An 18,466-nucleotide genomic window follows, 5' to 3' on the forward strand; every position below is an offset into this window, starting at 1 on the left:
ACATTTGATTAAAAACCTTAATTTGTAAAGTGTTTATGGTTCAAGCCAGATATTTAGCATATTAAGCAAACAAAGAACCACACAGATTCTCATCAGATCTCCAAAATGCTAGAAGCTTTTCTCATAATTTTAAGATGTTTTTCTGGTAAAACTGTATGTTTAATTCGCTTTAAATTTGATTTGAATATATCTTCCTAACTAAACAAAACCTCTGGCAGCTCGGACTAATCACAGAAAGGATAAAAGCCCCTAAAGTATTTTGGAATATTTTAAAATATTTTCTGTCATTTGTAATTTTTTTTTTTTTAGAAAACATACAAAAAATTTAAAAAAATTAAAATTGGAAATTTTTTAAGAGAAAATGTAATCTTTTTTTTATAAATAATAAAAAATATACAATCTTGGAAAAATGTAAAATTAAATTTTAATTAAAAAAAATTTTTTTTAAATAAGAATGAATAAAAATGGCTTTAGGAGATATTTCTGCTAATGCAGTTGTGTTTAACCTGCTCTTGTTCTTTGCAGGCGCCTCCATTAAGACCAGACCGTCCTGCTTCCCAGTTTAAAGACGGCTACACCAGTGGTGAGAATCTCACATAAACCACCATTAGTTTCCTGCTGCTGCTCTTCCTTATCCTTTAATTTAGCTCATTTCAGATTCCCAGATTTACTGATCAGTGGAGATGTTATTAAATCTTGAGGATGCTTGTTTTTCTGTCTCGCAGACAGCAGCTCGGACTACAGCCAGAGGACCGGATTTGACGTCCCGAGTTTACAGCAGGAGTTCAGGTCGACTCCAGAAGGCGCCAGGAGAGAAACGGACGATCCTCTGCCCGACCGGATCAAGGTAAAATCTTCCTTCAGATGTGGGTGGCTGGTAGATAAATTGCTTTGATTGTGCTGTACGATGAATTATTAGGGTGAGTCTAAGAAAAAAAACAGGAATAAAAGTTGAATAATGCGAGAATCAGGTCACAAAGTAAAAGTAAAAGCACAAAAAACAAGACAAATTGTGATACCAGAAAAGTTGCATGTCAAATGATTGTCTTATTATTTTTACTTTTATAAGATAAATAAATATTAGGAGGATGAATTAGTAATTTTCTGAAATTTTCTCCATGAATTACAAATAAGGAAATACTTCATCTTTTAACACATCAGCATCAAATTATTATCCGCAGCAGGATTTTTAAACGATGGTGCAAACGATCAGACATGACTCAATTATGAAGAAACAAATCACAGATTTGACGAGTTGCTCACTTCACAAAACAACTTTCTTTCTTGTAATTTTCTTCTTCTGCATCTTTATCACTTTAATCTGTTAGTTTGGCCCTAATACTCCTCCGTAGAGTTTCATGCAAAGTAAGTTTTCTTCTGTATGGGGTTTTGTGGCATGCAGACGTTGCTGCGTGAGGTTCACCAGGAAGGGATGCAGGTTCTGTCCCTGTCCGAGCTGCCGCTGCCCGAAGGCGAGCCGGGCGGCCAGTTCAGCACGGACGGCTGGGCGAAGGAGAGAGACGCCCTGCTGGCGACGGTCCAGTCGCTCAAAGGCCTCATCACCCAGATGCAGACGCTCAGCCAATCACAGGTACAGGAAGCATCAGAACGCAACATGACAGCAGTTTGACAAGGCTCAGCCAATCAGAGGCCGCCATTTACAGGAAGAGGATTGACTAAAAAAAAACTTTTGTTTTAAAAGTAAAAGTTTGCATTCATATTTTCTTAATCTGTCCAACCCTTTTTAAAAAAGAAATTTTATATTTGAGGATCACATAGTTGGTTTAAAAGCTAATTAATACAAATGGTGAAACTTGTGTTAAGACGGCGTTTCTTCACTTACATTTCATCAGATTGATCTGTAAATAAACAACTAAACGTTTTCAAACAATAAACAACAAAAAATACACCCATGCATTCAGAATTTAGACCAGAATCTTGCAACCTTCACAACCCAGAAAGTCGTTTTCACCTTTTGTCCAGATAAATATGAGTTTAGAGCCTGACCTTTTCAAAAAAGCAAAACTACGTTTTTTTTATCAATATCACACAGGAAATGTGTTGACATTTTTAAAACATTGTGTCTTTTTTTAGGTTTTAGGCTAAAGAAGTGTACACACCCTTAGATCTCATATTAATACTTTGTTTAAACAACTTTCGATTCAGTTTCAAGGCTTAAAAAGTCATTAAAATCCTCCAGTTTATTTACACCATTGCACAAACATCCTAACGGTGCAATTTCACAGTTAAAATGAAGAAAAACAAAAGAGGATGTTTTCTTCTGTTGGATCTTGATATGTGTGGGAAATGATGTAAAAATAACGTGAAATTGGTGTTTATATCTTGGAAAAACAGTGTCTTTAGTCAGAGGCTTCTTCAAATATGCTGTAATACAGACTGCTACAGCAGATCTTTCCTGCCATCGCATCTACAACAACTCTTTGAACAATTTAGAATTAATATGAGTTGCAGTAACATTTATTCCTGGCTTTTAATTTGAAATTACATTGATCTCGTGTGTCGTCCTCCAGACGTCGTGTGGCATCGCCGACTGGCGCGCACAGCTGCTGGACGCAGTGCGACAGGTGTTCATGAGGGAGAGAAGCGTGCTAAAGAGCGCCCTCTACAGCCAGCTGGACCGACTTGACACCAGCGACGCCATCGTTCACCTCAATCAGCTGGAGCGCCTGCTGGCTGAGCAGGTGTGAAACAACAGATTATTAGATTGTTCCACAATTTTTAAAAGTTACAACCTGTGCAAAGGAGAGTGAATGTCTTTTATAAACTTATAATCAGAGCTGTACTTTGTGCCGCTTGTTGATGTTTGAGCCAGTTATTACCTTGGCTGTGTCGTCCTGACGCAGGACGCTCACCACAGGGAGGCCATGGGTTCGCTCCAGGCTGCAGAAAGGTCCAGTCTCCTCTCTGAGGTCCAGCAGCTCCGGGGTCAACTGGAGCAACTCCATCAAAGTAAATCAGACAATAAACATCTTTGCAGCTTTGCAGCTGGTTGTGACATAAAAAATAAATCCTGTTCAAGTCAGCTGAAAAGCAAACCAGTGAAGAAGATCTTAGATTAATACTTTGTTTGAGCAACTTTTGATTCAGGTTCAGGGTTTAAAAAGTCAGTAAAGTTCTCCAGTTCTTTACCGCAACAGTGTAATTTCACACACTTTGATAAAAACTCCACTTCCATCAGAAGAAAAATAACCCCACAGCATGATGCAGCCAACACTGTGTCCCATCGATGATGCACAGTGGGGAGTTTTTTGATAAACATCCCTTCTGGTTTTCCCCCAAATGTCCAGTTCACATCATAACACATTCTCCTGCAAGTTTCTAGATAATTTCATCTAGATCTGGATGTTTCTTTAGAAGAAAAGTCACTCCAGACACAGAAAGAATTTAAAGGAGATTCTGGTGATTTTATTTTTTTTCTGATGACGCTGTCAGCATCTTCGTACGATCAACAGTTTCCATCTTGGATTTCAATGTCCAGTTTTGTTGATGTTTTAATCCAAACATCCCTGGGTTTAGTTGAAGCCTACAGATAAAAAAAGCGTCAAGAAAATCCTTGTGGATCGTTTGATTTTTAATTTAAATATATCGGATTCACTGTAATTGTTGGCAGACTGAACGCTGAAACTGAATCAATAGATGCTTTCACAAGGTATCAATTTAAAGGTGTACTCATTTTTTTCTTTTCACATTTTATCCACGTTAAAGGTGGGAAATGTTTCAAAATGATCTGTTATTGTTGCTTTATGTCACAAAAACCTTGCATTTTAACAGCGGTTAGGTCCACTTCACATTTTAGTTGTTTTAAAAATATCAGCATTTCCAATTTTTCGTCTTAACCTCACCCTACATGTGTAAATATTTGTTTTATTGTTTAGGTGCACAGCCTGGTTTGTCTTTAGCTGCTGGAGGAACCATGGAGGAGCGGAGAGGAAGAGCAGCCGACGGAGCAGCAGAGGCAGACGGGTCGATCTTAGAGGAAATGAAAGCAGAACTTTCTCAGACTAAACTGGAGCTGGAGACGACGCTGAAGGCCCAACAGAAACACCTGAAGGAGCTGGACACACTGAGGTCAGACACCCAGAAGAAATCGCTTTTTAACATGATTGGTGTTTATTTTAATTCAGTGTGTAGTTTTTGTAAGCCAAATTTTGGCTTACAAAAACTAACTTTCTTCTTCAAGGAAGAAGAAGAAAAAACTAACTTGGATTTGTGTATTTTATTTGACGTTGCAAATGCTAAATACATTTTTTGATGGTTATAAATATTAATAGGAAGGTTGTAATCATCTTTTATCAGATTATAAATCATTCTCTGGAGTTGGTTCAGTAAATATTTCTCCAGAAATTCAACATTTCACGACTTAAACGCCTGGTTCATGCCTAAAACGTTCAGAAAGTGTCATCCTAATTATATTAGTCGTGCATTAAACTGCAAAGTTCTCTCTTCAGTTTGGTGTAGATGTTTTATTTCTGCAGTTCAGAGACATAAAACAAGGGAAGAAATTCAGAATTGAAGATTTACACCAATCCAAAGTTCTTAGTTAAACAAATAAACAATATAACCTTTAAAATGTGAAATCCAAGTCATTCTTTAAAATATAAAAAGGAATCATCTATTTGACTTGGACGATGCAGGATAATTAACATTTCTGTAAATGCACCAAACGGCTGTTTTTCATGATAAATTTGTTTTGCTAAAAACAAACTAAGGCCCTACAAAGCAAGGATAAAATGACTTTACTGAACAGATTTAGTCAATAAATACAAATAGTGAATATAGAACAAATTGATCCACCACTGTTATGAAAATTATAAGAAATGATTAAAACTAACTGGAGATAAAGAACAACTCGAGTTAAAAGTTGAAATAAGTCTTTTATTTTCATGGTGGAGTTACAAATAAAACTGCTAATGTTAGAAGAAAAAAATCTGTTAAAATGTCTTTATGTTATTAGTGGAAATAACATGAAGTTCTCCAGGATTTACTGTTTAAAAGATAACATTTTGGTCATAAAACCCCTCAGATTTTCATTTATTGTGTCGACAGGGTGGAGGTCTCTCAGAAAGCTGCAGAGCTGGACGCCCTGAATGACGAGCTGATGAAGGAGAGGAAGCGGAGCAGAGACCTTCAGTGGGCGGCGGAGAAGGAGCGGTGCCGCTCCGGTCGAGACGAGGACACCAAACGAGAGGAGCTGGAGGTGAAACATCAGAGCGTCTTCACGCTGCGCCTGACGGCTTGTTTTATTGTAAAACAGTCGTTTTTAGGAAAGTTCTGGTTTCCTCCAGGACCTGCAGCTGGCTCTGGACGAGCAGAAGGCGCTGGCGGACCGACTCACGCAGACGCTGCAGCAGGAGCGGCAGGCGTCGTCACAGACTTCCCAGCAGGCCGAGCAAGTCGGCCTCGGCCTGCAGAGGCACCTGCAGGAGCTCCAGGTCCAGCTGGAGACGGAGCGGGCGAAAGCCCAGGAGATGAGCGCCGCGTTGGGGAGAGAGAGGGAGCTGCGGGCCGGCGGGCTATCCGGTGTGGAGGGCGGCGGCCATGATGGGAGGGAAAGTGGAGAAGAAAGTCTGCTGGAAAAACTGCAGAGGGAGCTGGATGACAAACACACACAGGTGAGATTAAATTAATCTATTAATCACACGATGAATTAAAATAGTTTCCATTCTGATTATTGATATTTGTTTAGAGATCTTTATGATCAATTTTCTAAATGGTTTTGGTATGCCTAAAGTATGCCTGTCGCAATAAGCAATAAATCAATCATATGAATAATAATTTTCATTTGCATGATTTATAAATTGGTAACACTTTATTTGAAGGGGGTTGAATAAGACTGACATAACACCTGTCATGAACATGACATAACACATGTCATAAACATGAATAAGCCTTCATGAATATTTATGACTGTTGTCATAAAGCGTCATTCGGTAAATTATGACACTTTTAATACAAAGTTGACATTATTCAAAATGTCTTTATGACAACTTGACATTAACCAATAAATCATTACTGATATAAATTTGTTATAAAAGTATTACTGATTGCACTTTAAAAATTAGGTAACTTTATGTTATTAAAGGTAAAGTTTAAACAGTAATGATTTATTGGTTAATGTCAAGTTGTCATAACAAAGACATTTTGAATAATGTCAACTTTGTATTAAAAGTGTCATAATTTACCGAATGATGCTTTATGACAACAGTCATAAATATTCATGAAGGCTTATTCATGTTCATGACAGGTGTTTATGACAGTGTCATGTCAGTCTTATTCAACCCCCTTCAAATAAAGTGTTACCTATAAATTTTTTTCTCTTCTCTTTTTCTACAAAAAAATTGATGATTTCAGTTTGATGGGTTTTTTTTTTGTTGTTGTTTTTTTTTAAGGACAATTTTGTTTTACAGAAAATTCACAATTAATTTTATTGTTCTATTTATTTATTTATTTTGGACTTTTTAAAATGTCTCCCAGAACCAGTCTTAAATATTTATTAGCGTTTAAAGTTTATTGATCCTTGAGGATGTGTTCTTGTATTATACCTTTAATTAAACTTGAAAATTGTCTATTATTGTTTATAACTTCTGGGACAATTTATAGGTCAGCCAAATTAATTGTGACAGGCCGATTTGTAAGCGATTTTAATTGCCTTTTTTTTTTTTATTGTTTTAGTGGATAAAGTCATTTGTATTTTTTTTTTTGTTTGTTTCCTCTCCAGGTCGTCCATCTCCTCAGTCAGGTGGAGGCCCAGCGGCTCGAAGTGGTACGGAAAGAGGAGGAACTAACACTGGCCAATCAGAAGTCCAGACAAGACCAGGACGGGCTCCAGGAGGCCCGAGCCGAACTGGACCGGCTGAAGGTACGAATGTCAGAGGTCAAACAGCAGCTGGAGGAGGAGCAGCAGAAGAGGAAGAGCCTGGAGGAAGAGAAGGAGAGGCTGGAGGAGAGTGGAGCTCCGCAGGCCGTCTGGCACGGCGAGCCCACCGACCGGACCAAAGACTGGGTTCTCCAGCAGAAGAGCGGGAACGCTCAGTCAGCAAGCGCCAACGCGTCGCCTCACACGGAGGGTTTCCCGGCCGACCCCCCAGGCGGGCCGCACCACGGCCCGTGGCGTACGGTCGACCAGGTCGTCGGGAAGCTCCACCTCGTTTCCTCAAAGATCCGCAGCATGGCCAGCAAGACGGCGGACAGGTAATCAGTTCCTTACATTAAACTTGACCTATTATAGTTCCTTGAACAGGTTAGGATCAGTCTGTGGGCCAAACAGAAAAATGTTCATCACAGTTTCCACACAAAATCATTCTTAAATAATTACATTTTAGTCTACTCAGTTCTGCCACCTATTTGGAGCTGCTATAGGGCGTCTTGTCACTTTAAATCCACATAATCTGCTGCTGGCCACGACCCCCAACTCAAAGTTTACACTCGCACATAAAAAGACAGATGGGGAAACGGATTCAAAATTATTCAACCTCACATCTTTGAAAAGCAAAAGTAGAGCCTCCTGCACAAACAACAACGATGCAGCAAGTGGTGTCTGGACACTTGTCTTTTCCAGCAGCCATAGAACAGTGAATACAGTGGTAAAACCAACTGACCAAGCGTGCAGGGTTGCTAGGTAACGGGCTGGGCTCGGCTGGGGTTGCTAAGTAACGATACAGTGCCCGTGGAATGTGACTTAACTATCTGGAGGTTTTTTTTAAATAGCTAATTTTCCAGACACCAAAAAACAGCTGGGTGTTTTATTTTTTGAGCACATGGACCGAAGCAGTACAATCCCAAATTTAAATATCCCTTTTAATGTTTCCTGTACAGTAGTGACGATCCTAAGCAGTGTAGGATTTTTTTTTAGATTTTTGTGATCGTCCTTTGTGGTGGTGAAACTAACCAGTATCCTCGTCCAGTTCAGTTCCAGTCGTTTTAAACTTAAATAAAGGCCAAATTTGAGCAAATAGGTATTTTCTTGTAACCTTTGTGAAGATAAAGTAATATCTCCCTTGTTGTCATGGCAACATTCTCGTGCCATTTTGAGTACTGGTGGGGAAAAAAGTGGTTCATGTCAATGACATATTAACGTTTACTATCAAAAGTTTATAGGCACCCTGGTCAGATTATTGAAAAAGGTGCAAAAGGAACTATAATAAAAAATTAATGACTGCTGAATGTGGGATTTTTTTCCTCACACTTCAAATTAAAGGTTGGATCTTTGCAGGTCGACTGCGGAGGTTGACGGCGAGGAGCTGTCATGGATTCAGTCCAGTGTTGATGAGGTCATCGGCCTGCTGCAGCAATCCCCAGGGTTGCCCTTCATCCCAGAGGTCAGTTATCTTCATTTCATCTTCTGCTTATTGTAACTCCATTAATAAAAAATCGGAAGAGTGAGCATATGTGATGGCGGACGAGCGGCAGTCAGCTGCTGGTGTTTTCCAAACAGCATCTGTGGATCTCGTTTGTGACAGCTCATCATCTGTCTCCCTTAGAGTGTTTCCCTGCTGGCAGGAGGCTCGTCCAGCTCCTCCAACAGCCTGACGGAGCGGCTGCTGAGACAGAACGCTGAGCTGACCGGGTTCGTGAGCCGTCTGACCGAGGAAAAGAACGATCTTAGGAACCACACGCTGCGCTTGGAGGAGGAGCTGCGCCGCTATCGGCAGGCTGGAGCAGGATCCGCTGGCCATGTAGGTGCATCACAGGATTGTCAGGATTGAAATCCTGCAAAATAACGAGTTTCTGTGTGTAATTATTAAAAATAAAGTGACAGGCCAAGACAAAAAGAGTAATTAGCTGCATATTTGTATATTCCCCTCTTTGTTACACCCCTGAAAATAGGGACAAAAGAATCACAAGGGATTTTCAGATGATTCTCTCATGCAGCAGTATAATGTAAATCAGACATGAACATGACATTACATTCTGCCCAATGTCAAAAAGTGGAAGAAAGAGCTAATTAATAAAGCAAAGTAATAATAAGAAACGGCCACATATGTGTGTTTGGGACACTAAAATGTTAATAGATGGGTTTCTAGCTGCTGCTGTTGGCTTGTACACAACTGATGCACAGAAATGCTGTCTCTTAAAACTAGAATAAAATTATTCTAAAATTCACAAAAAAATGAAGGATTACCCATATGAGCTAATTAATAAACCAAAATAAGAAGATATGGTTAAATATCTGTGTTTTCACTAAAACAATAAACATGTTTACAGCTTCTGCCGTTAGCTTAATGGCCGTTATCTAGTACACAACTGACGTACACAAACCAGAAACGTAGTTTAACTACTCTTAAAACAACAATAAAATGCTTCTAAAATTCACAAAACAATGAAGGATTACCTATAAGAGCTAACAAAATAAGAAGATATATTTAAATATCTGCGTTTTCACAAACATGACAATTGACATGTTTAGCTTCTGTCGTTAGCTTAGCGGCCATCATATAGTCTAGTACACAACTCATGCACAGAATTATGATGTCTAAATAATCATAAAACTAAAATAAAATGCTTCTGAAGTTCACAAAAACAACAAGCGTTTGCCTCTAAAACGTCTTAACAATGTGCCAACTACAAATATAGGATGTTTTGATCATTATTACATGAAAATAGGGTGGGGGTGAATCACGAGTGATTTTCAGTCGCTTCTTTGAGAGAAGAGCTCAAAAGCCCCCTAGTGGTGCATGTGGCCATTACCACCTAAAAACGTTTGATCTTCACCTGGCTCAAATTCTGTTTAAAAATTCCTGTTGAGTATCATTTTTATCAGAAAAATAACCAACAGATTAACTCTACATTTTCATGCAGAAATTATTAATATCAATTATTTTTATACAGATGCCAGTGCATTCTTTAATGCAAATGATCAAGCATCCATGAAAGGAAAACTATTATTGCATGTTTACTTTCTTTTTTAAAAAGAAAAGATTTTTTATTTACATTTTTAATGCATTTCTACTATTATAAAAAATGTTTACATCCGATTAATCGTTTATTAATTGACAAATTCAAAAATTGCGAATAATAATCTTTAGTTGATGCCTTAACGAATACAATTCCTCAACATTAAATACTGTTTTTAGTCCATTTTTGTCTAGGAAAATCTCTCCTGCCAGGAGATGTTGATGTTTCCATAAAGATTTTAATGTATTTCTAATAAGTGGCAGCCCTAGTATAGACTGTAATTTCCTTAAATATAATGATGCAAACATTTATGCAACATAAAAATTATTTTTTGTTACATTTTATATGAAATAAATTTAATTTATATTTATCCTAAACCTTTTTTCTGTATCTTCCTCTTGTATAGAGTAACTTGGTGCTGTACTAGAGGTATAATAGTTCTCTATCCTTTCTCCTCTGCAGCCCAGCAGGAGAGGCGTGTCAAAGGCAGACTCGGCAGCGATGCTCCTTTCTCAGGAACGGGAAGCTTGGACTCGGGAGAAGCTGCGTCTGGAAAAAGCTTTGCACCTGTCTCAGTCCCAGGTGGCTCGTCTCAGGGGAGAAATTAGGTCCGACGCGCTGCGAGAGATAACCGGGCCTGACGCCGACAATTCTGCGCTGAAGGTGAGAAAAGTAAGGCTGAGACACACGTTACCTGTACGATCAGGTGTTCACCACAGGCAGCCAATCAGCTCTTCTTCTCCTCTGTCGGTCCTTCAGAGGATGTACGGGAAGTACCTGAGGTCAGAAAGCTTCAGGAAAGCGCTGATCTACCAGAAGAAGTATCTGCTGCTGCTGCTTGGCGGCTTCCAGGAGTGTGAGGAAGCCACTCTGTCACTCCTGTCCAAGATGGGCGGCCGGCCTTCGCTCTCCAGCCTGGAGTCATTCAGCCAGCGCCGCCGGGGGTTGAGCCGCTTCCGCTCAGCCGTCAGAGTGTCCATCGCCCTCTCCAGGTGGGCCGCTTGCTGTGGAGGCTCACAATGGTGGACTTTTAAAGGAATTGAGTGGTTGACTAAATGTTTTTCTTGCGTAGAATGCGTTTCCTTGTGAAGCGATGGCACAAGGCGACGGGGATGAGCTCCACGGTTTCCTGCAGCATCAGCAAAAACGGAACAGGTCAGAGAAACAAACCAGTAAAATCATGTTGTTTTGCTTTTCCTGAAGTAATTTTAGGATAAATTCTTATGTTTTTTTTTGTTTTTTTTTTTATTTTTTTTTATCTTTTTCAGGTTCAGAGGTGAGAGACTCACCATTTCTTCACCCAGGTAGTGTGGACATGTACAGAGACAGAGGAGCAGGAGGAGGAGGAGGAGTGTCCAGCAGCAGAGGAAGGAGTGGACGGGAATCTCCACGGTCAGGCGTCTCTTCCTCACACCACAGGTTAGATAATACTTAATTTAATCAATTATTCAAATAATCGTCAACTAATTTAGTAGCAGATTAAATGTTAACTGGAGCATACAGAACAAAAAAAGACCATCAGAGCAGTAATTAAGCCACAACTTTACAAAAAAATACCTACATTTTGCATTTAAAATAACAAAAAACAACTTTGTAACTACGTCCTACCCTGAACTCAAAGCAGTTTTCAAATCTTAAAAAAAATTATAATTTCCATTCTGATTCAGAATGATTCCCTTCTTTGTGTGAAGTTTTAAAGATTAATAAACATTTGTTAAACCTCAAAGTTATCAAATATTTTTAACCCTTTAACACATTAACATTCAAATACAAGTTGATGATGTAAGTTGTGTGTATTTTATTTTTTTTTTTTGGTGATTGTGCAGGTTCCACACGGCGGGGGACCACGGCGCTCTGACCTGCTCTCACCTTCAGAGCTACGACCCGGACCGCGCGCTGACTGACTACATCTCCAGGCTGGAGGCTCTGCAGAGGAGGCTGGGCAGCGTGACATCAGGTAACCGGCACCGAGCATCGCACTGAACGAATCAAACATCTGAACTCATGAAGAGACAAGTTGGTTTGGATGTCAACTCTTTAAGTTTCACATCTCTGCATGGATATTTCTGCTTATTTTAGTTGTATGAAGTTCTTTAAATGTCCTGTGAGTAAATATATTTGAAAATGTATCCATAACAACTGGAACTTTCCATATGTAGCAAGTTATTTTCGCAATTTACCGTCTATTAAAAAGTGTTTCATGAGAGTAAATTCAGCTTTATATTTTGATGATGTAATCCATCTGATGATGTAATTTTTAAATATTAACTGATTGGTAATTTAATCAGCTACTCAGTACTTGAGTACCAAATACTTTTTTACTCTTAAGTAATTTTTTGAACAGCTACTTTTTACTTGAGTAAAAATATGTTGGGAGTATTTCTATTCTTACTTGAGTACAGTTTCTGGGTACTTTGTATTTAAACTTCTGACCAGGTGAGTTTTGTAACACTGGTTGTCCTTTTACTCCCTCAGGTGCTTCTTCATACGCCCAATTGCACTTTGGCTTGAGAAGATAGACGCTGACCGACTACTTTGGCTTGAAGAAACTCAGTTGCCTTTTCTCGTGCGGAGCGCTCTGCTGTTTTCTATCATCCTGCTGTGAACTATGTCTCTCCACGTGGACCAAAACACATTTTTATATTAGCGTACGACTTGTTGTATCCAGGCTTCGTGTCGCCGGCACTTGAAACACAGCGATGTTTGTAATTTAATCTGCCTCTTTGTTGTGGATGATCTTCAATCATGTATATTTGTCTCATGCTAATTTAAAGACGTTTTTGTGGTTAATTTATATGTTTGTTGTTGCGTGGGTGGAGCGTTGCGTTGAGAATGTTTGGGTTTACTGTTAAGGAGGCTGCTACTGGATGTTCTTCACTACACTGTGTTTTGTTTAGACCGGGCAGACTAAAGGGAGACATTTGTAGAGAACGTATTTTTGTAAAGCGTAGGAGCTTTGAATTTTTGGGGTATTTTGTCAAAAACTGAAAAATAAAGAGGACTACATTATTTCAAAGGTGTTTCCATTGTTTTGTTTCAGCTGTCAATTAAAAAAAATGTCCTGAAAATGGTACTTATATCTGTGCTAAAGAAATTTTAAAACATTTCCAGGGATAAAGTTCATTTCCAGTCAAAAACAACCAATCAGAGCCAGGAGGAAGGTCTTATCCGCCCCTGTCTGAGAGTAATAAATTAATTTGTTTTGTTAAATTACTTTCCTTAAGTAAGTAAAATAATACTTTGTCCCTTCTTTCTTGGACGCATCAGCCCCGAACCACCTCAACTGGCTCCTCCTGATGTGGAGGAGCAGCGGCTCTAAGTTTTTTTCTTGACATAACTATTTAATATAATTTATTAATTTTTTTGTCTTTCGCGGGGCTTTTCGTCAGGCAAACGTTTGAGTCGCTCCCAGGACATCTTCATTAATCGAGATAGACGAGGCTACGGTTAGCTAGCTGCTAATATAAACTAGCTAGCTAACTTTTTAACGTCTATGGGTAAGTGTAAATTTATCACCAGTTAGCAGGTCGAACTTTATACATTTCTGTGGAGATATAGGTCTTATTACCCTTTAAAAGCCTTAAATTTATTTGGGAAACCTGCAGAAAGCTGTCTTCTGTAAAATATCCAAATCACTTTAATAATTTTCGGGTAAACACTAGTAACATGAGCTAACGCTGTCCTATTTCAACCTTTATATAGAGAATGTTTATGGATAAATCATTTAGGAAATTTTTATCAAAACGTTTTATTCAAACATTTAGTTGGTAATGACTTCCCTTTACACACAACTTGACAAAGAGACTATTCTTATTGTTACTCTTCCAAATGGCAGACAAATCGGCATATTATTCAATATATAATCAGTCAGAAAATGGCAAAGCTAGGTTATTTTGTCTCAAGGGAAAAAAGAAAAGTAAAGTCAGAAATAACTTGAAATGAGACAAATTACCCAATTTTATCCCACCACCTAGCAGCGTGAGTTGAAGGAATGGGGGACGGCTGTGGATAGAAAGGATCTTCTGTAGCAGTCTGTATTACAGTGCATTAGAAGAAGCCTCTGACTTAAGACACTCCGTTTTTCTATGACCATCTTATGATGAGGATGATCACTTCACACAGTGGTAACGTGAGCTAAAATGTCAACTAGAATCATGTTCTCCTTGTGCACACATGAGCTTTTCCTCCTTTAGAAATGCATTTCAGATTTCATAAACTAAAGAGATTGCAGAGAAACTGTTAAGGAAGACAATTTATTTTCAAACTCTTAATAAAAGTCAATGGACTTGTCTTCCCATCTGATTTCCACCTGTGAAAACTCACATTAGCTTTGTGTGTCTTAGACAGGAAGCATCTAAAATGATGCTGACATTCTGACCAGTCTTCAGACTTACTGCAGGGCTGACACTGGGAGCATAAATCTGCATTTCCTTCCAGTCCCCAGATGTCAGAGCTTCAATTAAAACCAAACCAAGAAGTTCATGAAAGTCTTTGATTCTCTCATCTATCCTTCGTCTCTCACTGCTTCCTCCTCTTGTATCTGATGATGGGGTTATGCGGGGTGTGAATCATCGTCGTGTAATTGATTGTGGGGAAATATCCGTCCACCAGCTCAAACTCGTACAAGCGCAGCAACGTGGACCAGATGGTCTTGATCTGGACGTAGGCGAAGTTCTCCCCAATGCAGCGGTGGCGACCTGAAGGTGGTAGAGGATGGTAGATTAATTGTTACACAGACTGGTTGGAGGAGTAATGGTTTAAAAGTCATTACTGTGGTTCCTCTTACCGGCACCAAACGGGATGTAGGCGAACTTGTCAGCAGTGTCGTTGAGGTACCGCTCCGGGCGGAACTCCATCCTCTCCATCCAGGCGTCGCGCAGACGGTGGTTGACGGTCGGGGAGACGCAGACCTGGTGGCCGACGGGGATGGTGTATCCTGCGGCAGTCTAAACAGATATGTAGACACTCGTTTTGGCTTTAATGTTCCTTAAACTGGGTGTGGAAGTAATGAAAGCATGTAGAGCTAGAAATATAGATGATGTATAAATACTGAATTCACCTGAGGTGTGCGAGCCATCCTCATCATGGTCATTATAGGTGGGCGGAGCCTCAGGGTCTCCTTCAGGCAGCGTTCCAACAAGTTCAGATCCTTCAGCTGAAAAACATCAGAGTAACATTGGAGATGGTCCAATCCAAGTTATTTCTGGCAGGTCTTACAGTAATCAGATCTGGATGTCGTTAATAAAACCAAATCGTTACTTATTGGCTCTGACCTGATCAAAGTCTAGCGGCGGCAGATCTTCTCCACACACACCCTTCTGCTCGGCGTAGCAGCGATCCTGGAGAGCTTTGTCCCGGGCCAAGAAGAACCCCAACCAGGCGCTGGTGGTAGACGATGTGTGCTGACCCGCCAGGAGGAGACCAATCAGCATCCCGGCAATTTCGTCATCGGTCAGCGGCCGACCATCTCTGCAATGTGAAGTTAGTTTAGTCCAAATGTTCTGTTTTGGTATTTTAAGATAAACTAAAATCTTAAAATAGGTATGACAGTGTCTTACTTGTAAGTAGCATCGATGAGAGTCTGCAGGATGTCGTCGGCTGTCTCTCCAGATTTCCTCCGCTTTTCAATCACCTTGAAGAAGATGTTCTTGATCTCTCTGTGAGCTCTGTCTCGTTTCCTAAAACCAAAAGTCATTATGAAGCAAGATTTAGGCGCCGTCTCTTGGGCATTTTAGACAAATACCTCAGTGGCAGATGACCCTAAACGTGCAGCTGACCCTTATTACCTGAAGCTTGGGAGAGGAACCCAGGTGGGCAGAAGCCAAGCGGCGTGGCTGAACCCCCCGTCCAAGTCGGTGTAGAGCTGAGCCACTTGTTCATTCAGCATGCTGCGGATCTCCTTCCCATGGAGGCAGCTGCTGGCGGTCAGGATGATCAGCTCCGACAACGCCTCAAACAGATCTGAAAGAGTTCAAAGGGTTAAAACCTGTTACGTTTTGTTTATTTTCTGCAACGTTCCTATAAATTTTATATCTCAAAATTCAGACTCAGGCTTAGCTATCAAATTTAGGCTTGAATTATCGAACTCCTAGAATACGGCTTGTGGATTCTGGTACACTAACTCAAACGGCAATTTTATTGGTTTGCTTTTAAGAATTACAGGTGCCTATTAAACCATGATGTAGGCAGGTATAGTGACAAAATAAAAATCGGTAAAGCAAAAACCAAAATGTTTAATAAAATAATTTAGCTGTTTTGAGGCAGTTTATGGAGAATTTCAAAAGAGTTCCCCTAGGTTTACTTTTAATTCTGTTTTTTTGTCACAGAAAAGGTTTGCCATTATGCAGATGACACAATAGTTTCTTTACTCGACTCCATTTAGTGGCATGTCATTTCAGTATAGAGCATATGTACCTTATTAAAATGTCAGATTATATCTTTATTAGCTCTATCTTCAGGTTTGCACCCAATGCACAGATGTATAATAAAACTTCAAACAGCAAAGCAGCTTACTTCTCTCTCCACTGTCTCCCCATCTCCTGAAATACTCAACGGTTTCTGACTCGATTAACTTTACATGCTCTTTAAAATGAGCGATGTTCAGTCCAGTTTTCAGCATCTTTTTCTGCTCCAGAAAAATCTGTAACAGAATAAAAGAGTGGTTAAATCTGAACTCCAATTGCATGTTGACCTCTAAATCACTTGACGTGATCTCACAGGGTTTGGGACGTCGTAGGCTACTCCTTTCCCGAACACTGGGGTCGTCAGTTTGGAGTAGACGTCTTCTGCGTTCAGGTCTTCGTTCTTGCTGTTGAACATAAGTGTGGCTGCGTCGCTGCCCAGCAAGTAAGTGAAAGTTTTCCCCACCATGGTGAAGCTGAACACGGGACCATACTGGAGGGGGTGAAACAAAACTCGGTAAATAAATGAAAATTCATATTTACTATGGAAATATTCCAATAGAAAACTGGTTGGTTTATTATAATGTCTTGGCTGAAATTCGGGTTTTTGGTTGGTTCAAAGTACCATAAAAGCAGGTTTGCTAGTAACAACTATATTATTTATGCCTTTGGCAGAAAACAATGTTCTGCCTTAAAATTTATATTAAACTGATTTCAAAAGTCTCCTAAATAAGCAATCATGTCCAACTGAAAACTAACTCAGCAAATCATGAGGAAACATGAGCTACTACATTATTTAATGTCTGTTGCTTTAGGTTTATACATTACATAAAATCTCAACAAAAGCATTTAAGTTTGAAGTTTTAACACAAATTAAATATTTGACTCTATTGCATCAAAGTTTACACTTTTCTGACTTAAATGTCTTTAGTTTGGACGTGCAGAAGACAATCTAGGATCATTACTTACTTTTTCATAAGCATTTTCCAGAAATTCAATTGGACTTTTACCAAAAGCAATGGCATGCCCGAGGAATGGGATGCTGGAGGGAATGTAGGGCGGATATTTCTGTAACAACAAAACAAAAATAATAGTTAATATAGACCTGGATTTTTTTAGTTTACAGTTTAAACAGTCAATATTTAACAAAACTGTAAATTACCGCGTCTTTGTCTTCAGACTCCTTGAGCAGCCTTTTGGAGACATAACCCAAAGTCAGGGTAAAAAGAGAAGCAGCCAGAACCAGGGAGGTGAAGTTCTCGTTCATTTTACCCATAGTGTCCCCGAGCAACTTGGTGCTCATCTGGTAAAACTGCGTCGACATTTTTCAGACCCTCAACAACCACAACACATAAAAGTTTCCTTCTCACTCCGGCAGCTGAAGCAGAAAGAACCAGAGAGGTGTCCAACTGCGGAGTCTTATCTCCGTTCAGCTGGTCTGATGGTTTTCGTTGTATGGACCGTTGCTACCTGTCACTTCCAGTTCCGCCCCCGCCTGACCGTTTACGGATTTTGATTGGCTACTGGACACGTGTCAGTCAAGCAGCTGCGATTGTGATTGGTTGTTGGTACCTGAAGCGATGTCTTGCTATATGATGTCATGGTAGCGTCCGTTCGATCGAGTTGATTGATTTTTTTGTAAAATTTTCTTTGATAAAAGTGTCTTCGGTTGATAGAAAACACGTCAATGTCGCTTTTAGTTCGGTGAATAGTTCGGGCTAATTCTGCCGAACCACAGAACCAGCCAGATATTCCTGAAACAAGTCTTCAAAAATTATTTAATGAAATCGTGTCCGGTTAAGTTAATGAGTAATCTGCCTTCTACTGCGTACGTGATTATATGGGTATTTAAAAGAAACATTTGAAAAATAAAAAAGTAAGGCATTCTTTAAACACAAAACTATTTAAATAATCAGTTTCAATCATATCCACAGTTGGCAAGTTTATAGATGTATTTAGCTAACAAACTAGTTAAAGTCTATTAAAAATGTAACATTATCTAAGAAATAAAAACACATAACATGTCCCGCTCTGTGCATAGTGGGATTTTCTTGTTAGTTTATTTATGCAACCAGTAAATTTGGTCACACTTATTTACTCCCAGTGGCAGATCTATACAAAATTTACCAAGGGGGTCGGTGGTGTTTTTT

At 39.5% G+C, this 18,466-nt stretch overlaps 2 protein-coding genes across 13 annotated transcripts in view; one reads left to right on the forward strand and one right to left on the reverse strand.

The window, feature by feature from the left end:
- Nucleotides 1-12,931, forward strand: part of akap9 (A-kinase anchoring protein 9) — a 77,648-nt gene extending 64,717 nt beyond the window's left edge. For 8 of the 12 annotated variants that reach the window (XM_088010290.1, XM_088010292.1, XM_088010298.1 and 5 more), the window contains 17 exons: nucleotides 526-583; nucleotides 726-847; nucleotides 1,403-1,591; nucleotides 2,532-2,702; nucleotides 2,865-2,970; nucleotides 3,897-4,089; nucleotides 5,068-5,218; nucleotides 5,307-5,633; nucleotides 6,740-7,212; nucleotides 8,234-8,339; nucleotides 8,502-8,696; nucleotides 10,378-10,587; nucleotides 10,675-10,907; nucleotides 10,988-11,070; nucleotides 11,184-11,334; nucleotides 11,742-11,872; nucleotides 12,391-12,931. In XM_088010290.1, the coding sequence (XP_087866416.1) occupies nucleotides 526-583; nucleotides 726-847; nucleotides 1,403-1,591; nucleotides 2,532-2,702; nucleotides 2,865-2,970; nucleotides 3,897-4,089; nucleotides 5,068-5,218; nucleotides 5,307-5,633; nucleotides 6,740-7,212; nucleotides 8,234-8,339; nucleotides 8,502-8,696; nucleotides 10,378-10,587; nucleotides 10,675-10,907; nucleotides 10,988-11,070; nucleotides 11,184-11,334; nucleotides 11,742-11,872; nucleotides 12,391-12,434 (2,943 nt within the window). In that variant the 3' untranslated portion in view covers nucleotides 12,435-12,931. The remainder of the gene's footprint in view (nucleotides 1-525; nucleotides 584-725; nucleotides 848-1,402; nucleotides 1,592-2,531; nucleotides 2,703-2,864; nucleotides 2,971-3,896; nucleotides 4,090-5,067; nucleotides 5,219-5,306; nucleotides 5,634-6,739; nucleotides 7,213-8,233; nucleotides 8,340-8,501; nucleotides 8,697-10,377; nucleotides 10,588-10,674; nucleotides 10,908-10,987; nucleotides 11,071-11,183; nucleotides 11,335-11,741; nucleotides 11,873-12,390) is intronic. The other 4 variants (XM_088010291.1, XM_088010299.1, XM_088010300.1 and 1 more) reach the window with 1 other exon arrangement.
- A 716-nt stretch (nucleotides 12,932-13,647) lies between these two features.
- On the reverse strand, nucleotides 13,648-17,784 carry cyp51a1 (cytochrome P450 family 51 subfamily A member 1). Its single transcript, XM_014985458.2, has 10 exons — nucleotides 17,479-17,784; nucleotides 17,286-17,384; nucleotides 16,633-16,809; nucleotides 16,429-16,555; nucleotides 15,702-15,876; nucleotides 15,474-15,593; nucleotides 15,189-15,384; nucleotides 14,975-15,070; nucleotides 14,702-14,861; nucleotides 13,648-14,612 (listed from the first exon to the last, which is right to left on the reverse strand). Exons 1-10 carry the CDS (start codon nucleotides 17,638-17,640, stop codon nucleotides 14,434-14,436), a joined length of 1,491 nt encoding a protein of 496 aa, XP_014840944.1. The 5' UTR covers nucleotides 17,641-17,784; the 3' UTR covers nucleotides 13,648-14,433.
- Between the last annotated feature and the right edge of the window lie 682 nt (nucleotides 17,785-18,466).

This window comes from Poecilia mexicana, unplaced genomic scaffold (genome assembly GCF_051168715.1).
Source record: "Poecilia mexicana isolate PSO_F unplaced genomic scaffold, ASM5116871v1 scaffold_11, whole genome shotgun sequence".
Lineage (NCBI taxonomy): Eukaryota > Metazoa > Chordata > Actinopteri > Cyprinodontiformes > Poeciliidae > Poecilia > Poecilia mexicana.

What these genes read in the sequence shown, in the direction of transcription:
- cyp51a1 (XM_014985458.2), bottom strand. Translation starts at nt 17,640, where the DNA reads ATGTCGACGCAGTTTTACCAGATGAGCACCAAGTTGCTCGGGGACACT. An exon ending in AGTCTGAAGACAAAGACGCG is followed by an intron (nt 17,385 to 17,478) that starts GTAATTTACAGT and finishes TTGTTGTTACAG; the next exon opens with AAATATCCGCCCTACATTCC. An exon ending in CCTACGACGTCCCAAACCCT is followed by an intron (nt 16,556 to 16,632) that starts GTGAGATCACGT and finishes ATTCTGTTACAG; the next exon opens with ATTTTTCTGGAGCAGAAAAA.